This window comes from Echinococcus granulosus (assembly GCF_000524195.1).
Source record: "Echinococcus granulosus chromosome Unknown EG_S00018, whole genome shotgun sequence".
NCBI classification, from domain to species: domain Eukaryota; kingdom Metazoa; phylum Platyhelminthes; class Cestoda; order Cyclophyllidea; family Taeniidae; genus Echinococcus; species Echinococcus granulosus.
This window is the reverse complement of record NW_020170398.1, coordinates 787,359-791,377: the sequence shown is the minus strand read 5'-3', so window position 1 is coordinate 791,377 and position 4,019 is coordinate 787,359. Positions and strand designations below refer to the sequence as shown.

The 4,019-nt window shown below is 43.9% G+C and overlaps 1 protein-coding gene across 1 annotated transcript in view; it reads right to left on the bottom strand. All coding sequences in view use genetic code 11, as the record gives it.

Moving 5' to 3' along the window:
- The window catches only part of EGR_03500 (Activating signal cointegrator 1 complex subunit), a gene marked incomplete at both ends in the record, with an annotated part of 20,732 nt that overhangs the window by 8,604 nt on the left and 8,109 nt on the right, over nt 1-4,019 (bottom strand). The window contains 2 exons of the mRNA XM_024492749.1: nt 990-1,124; nt 2,440-2,856. Of these exons, the coding sequence (XP_024352882.1) occupies nt 990-1,124; nt 2,440-2,856 (552 nt within the window). The remainder of the gene's footprint in view (nt 1-989; nt 1,125-2,439; nt 2,857-4,019) is intronic.

Here is a 4,019-nt window from a genome sequence, read left to right as displayed (position 1 = left end):
GTAGTTAGTTAGGAGAAGCAACTACTGAGATAGAAATGGAGGAGAAGATGGTCAAATTTATCTGCTACTAGGAGACTCTACGACGTCATTTGGTTACCTTGCTATTTGCAAATACACACAGCACCAAGCTAATTCGCAGAATTAAATCAGAGCACTAAAAGCATGGAATGTTTCGAGGCGTCCAAGTAAAAGAAGCTAAGAATTTCAAATTTTCCCACGCACTTTTAGCGATCAAAGCTACTGACCCGATACTAAGCATTCTGGGCTGGTTAACTTCCTTCTGGACTAAGTTACAGCAACAGTAGACACCGAGAGTTGTGTTAGAAAATACAGCAAATTCTAGACCACTCAGTCAAGTTAGTTTGGTGGATATAGTAGACTCTAGGTTCCAAGTTATGAAGCAGCCTCTATTCAATTAGGTCGGATGAGTCCAGCCTAAAAAAGTGTTCCAAATAGGAGAAAAAATTCATGGCTTCACAACGGTTCAATAGGTAAGAAAAAGTGCTTTAAATTTAGCCCATGCCTTTTTGAGGCATTCCATGGTCAGTTGGGTTTCCAACATCCAATAAATTCTAAACAAAGAAACAGCAACAACTTTAAGTTAGTCGGTAAAGGCCCACCAACAGATACGAAGGAATTGCAGCCTATTGCGCAACATTCAGTCAAATCTGGTAGCTCAAGATTACTCGAAGGCGAACATCAGTTTGTGCTTCCAATTATTAATCCTAGCAATTGCAAAAGATACTGCATGTAATGTTAACCCTGACCGTAATCTAAAGATTCAAAGCCACTTCAGGAAACTCCAACAGCGTACATTGAGAATTCCAAACTAATTCATGGTGCCGAGGCCTGCATTCTAATTCTAGACAGTTTCCACAATCTCAAACGGCAAGTAACAAAAGGCTTTCAGATTTTTTCACTAATTCTCACTCCATTAAAAAAGGACCACAGGCCACCGCTAAGTGCAAATAAAGTACCAACCAGCTTACCCGTTTGATGAACTCGGGTGTTCTGTGAGGTAATGGGGGCTCGAAGTACTTCAAGTCACCGGACTGGCTGGCCCTATCCAACAGCCACCGCGCTGTGCGCATCGTCTCACCCCGAGCGTGCACAAAAATCATCACCTGCGTAGACGGACAAAAAAAAAATAAAAAAACTCTAGCAGCTCATCAAGTATGACACGTCCAATTTCATTTAAGTAGTATTGAATCAGTGATGACACCACTTTGCTACTGGCTGCACAATGTTATAACACTTTACATATACTGCTTCGGGTTTCTTCGACTAATTGTGAGGGTCAAGTAAAACAATTATGCCGTGGATGGAACCTGGCACCTACAAACAGGTGCTCGATTGCAGAATAAATGATGATTAATTCCACGTAAATAACAGTATTGTTCTTATAAATCAACCACAAGAAGAACATTACCAAAGAACAAGGCAAATAAGAAATATGCACCCACCCACCCATCTACCCGCATGTACAAGTCCCTCTAAAGTCATGTAGCCATCCACGCGGTAGTATGAAACATGGCCAACACATAAGACGAACAAACGGAGGCCAGGCAAAGTCGCATGATCAGCACGCAGCCATGCGCTGCAAGAGTGCTTACCGTTATTTCGTTTGAGACCTCATAAAAAAACTACAACGCCACCGTTTTTAGCGCAGCCATTTAAGACTCCGCATTAAAATAAGAACAGGAGACTTTCCTTGGAACAATGACTGCTGTGAAGTTTCGTGAGCGCTGATCAACAACTCCTCCAAAGAAGTCTGGGAATTCAATGAAAGGTAAAAGGATGAAAGAGAAGGCGTAAATGATTTTAAACGAGTTGGGGGATTGAAAAAAGTTACTAATATAAAGGGGAATAATCTACCACCCGATATCGTGAACAAGTTCAATAAGTATTTCCGAGGCGTTGCCCGGATAAAGCTGTGGAAGAACAATGTATCCAAAGTCGTTTGCAGACATGCTACGACCACGAACTTGTTCTTGAGCACAAGATTAAATTTTCCGGTTTCCCACAGAAAAATGCTCCTGTTCGACTCCCAGTAGGTTCCAAGCGGTGACAATTCTCCGACCATTCTAGTCCATTGATAACCACTTCAGAGGTAAAGCCAATCAGATGCCGCAGATACGCGCAACTGAAGTCGGTGACACAAACAAATTCGCCCTCAGACAGGCTCTACTAGCCAGCAGCCAGACACAGACGCACCGATCATGCTAAACATTACGTCGGTAATAAACATATCTGCTGTAGAGTCTCTATCCATCGACTATTCGGTTGGAACCCCAATAGAATTTAAGTGACGCATGCATGCTAAATGACCCCTTTGGAAGCAATTAATAAGCTACAGCAGAAACAATGGAATCATAAGAGGTACAAAACCAATCATTAAATGAGTAATGCAATACGTTCATCATATACAAGAAAACAAACCTGCTGGTCCTGACGCAGCTGTTCAATAATGCGCTCGTAGCAGACCTGATTCATGAGGAGATCGGTAGCACTGCCGGAGATAGGGGCGTGCACGCCAACAAAGGCCATATCAAGGGGCACAGGACGAAAACGGGAGTCGAAGTAGAAGAGGCCACGACACGGATTGACACGGAGGAAGGCAGCGACGTCGAGGTAGTTGGGCAAGGTGGCGGAGAGTCCAACGATGCGGATAAGGCGCTGCGAGGCCTCCACTTGGCGGAGGGTGCGCGCCACCAGCGCTTCAATCACCGCCCCACGCTCCTCATGCAGCAGGTGCACCTCGTCGATGATGAGAAGCTGCAGAGCCTGCACTAGTGATGCATCCCCCGCTCCCTTCCGCGAAATCACGTCCCACTTCTCCGGCGTCGTCACCAACATCTGAACAATGAAATGTAACCACTTAGATACCAAACACGCTCACTGCCTGCATCACACATATGTAACAGATTGGTTTAGTTTGAAACAAAAAAGCGGGTGAGCAACTCTTGACTTTGGGAAAAATTACTCTAGTTTCCGTGTGACGAAAACGCCTGTGCTTGCCGATTTTCTCCTGAGGCTCATGTACTTCAATTAACCACTGACAGCTAATCGCACCGATTTATTTGTCAGCACCTTCGACACATATTTTCGACTAATTAATCAACAGTTTCACCTGCACTTCCATGACAAGAAGACAATATTTTGAAGGGTGGTAGACCTTCAAAATAGCCGATAAAAGCGGAGAACCGAGGAAGCAACAGGTCACAGAGACCATATCGACCGTTAAATACAGCACTAACCGAAGTAATTGACAATTTCATCCTTGATGAAGTGATACACCAACTCCATCTCGTTGGTTCATTGCTTGAACTGAATTGTCAGCTGTCAGAATGCAGTCATTGACAAAAGACTACTCCATTATAACCTCCATTGATTTACGCACAAAAGGTACCCCGAAGATGGACCACTCGGATGGTTCTGAAAGGAGTTGTTATGCCTCAAATTAGTCGGCTGATTGGACCACCGAGGATATTCGTGCATCATGTAAAATTACACCAGCCTCTGCTCTTGTACCGGCCCTTCCCTGTGAATTGCTAACACCCCCACACGACGAACTAACGCGACCGCATTCAAGGCTGACACATGCAAATCCAACAGTCCCAACCACCACCTCTTCAGCAATCGTTATTTCCTCACATTTAAAAAGGAATTTTAGGTTTCCAGTTAGTTATCCCCCATAGTCTTGGATGCGGCTGACTAAGGTTTGAAAGGCTCTGCATTCGTCGAATTACTGAGACTATGTCGGCCTTTAAAACCAACCCATAAATTGAGAATAAAATCGGAAAAATTTTTCCATACTGAAGAACTGTAAGTGTTATTTCCTTCCTAGTAGTAAAATTTAAATGTGAGCCTCGCAATCACGATTTGTGTGATAAACCGCAAAAAGAGTCAGTTCATCATGGAAGAAGGGCCAACGTCCCTTATTAAACCAGCAATCTTTAAGCCAGAGGAGGCATTGAAATCATGCCATGCTTTTCCTTGGAGACGTGGCACTGCATTTC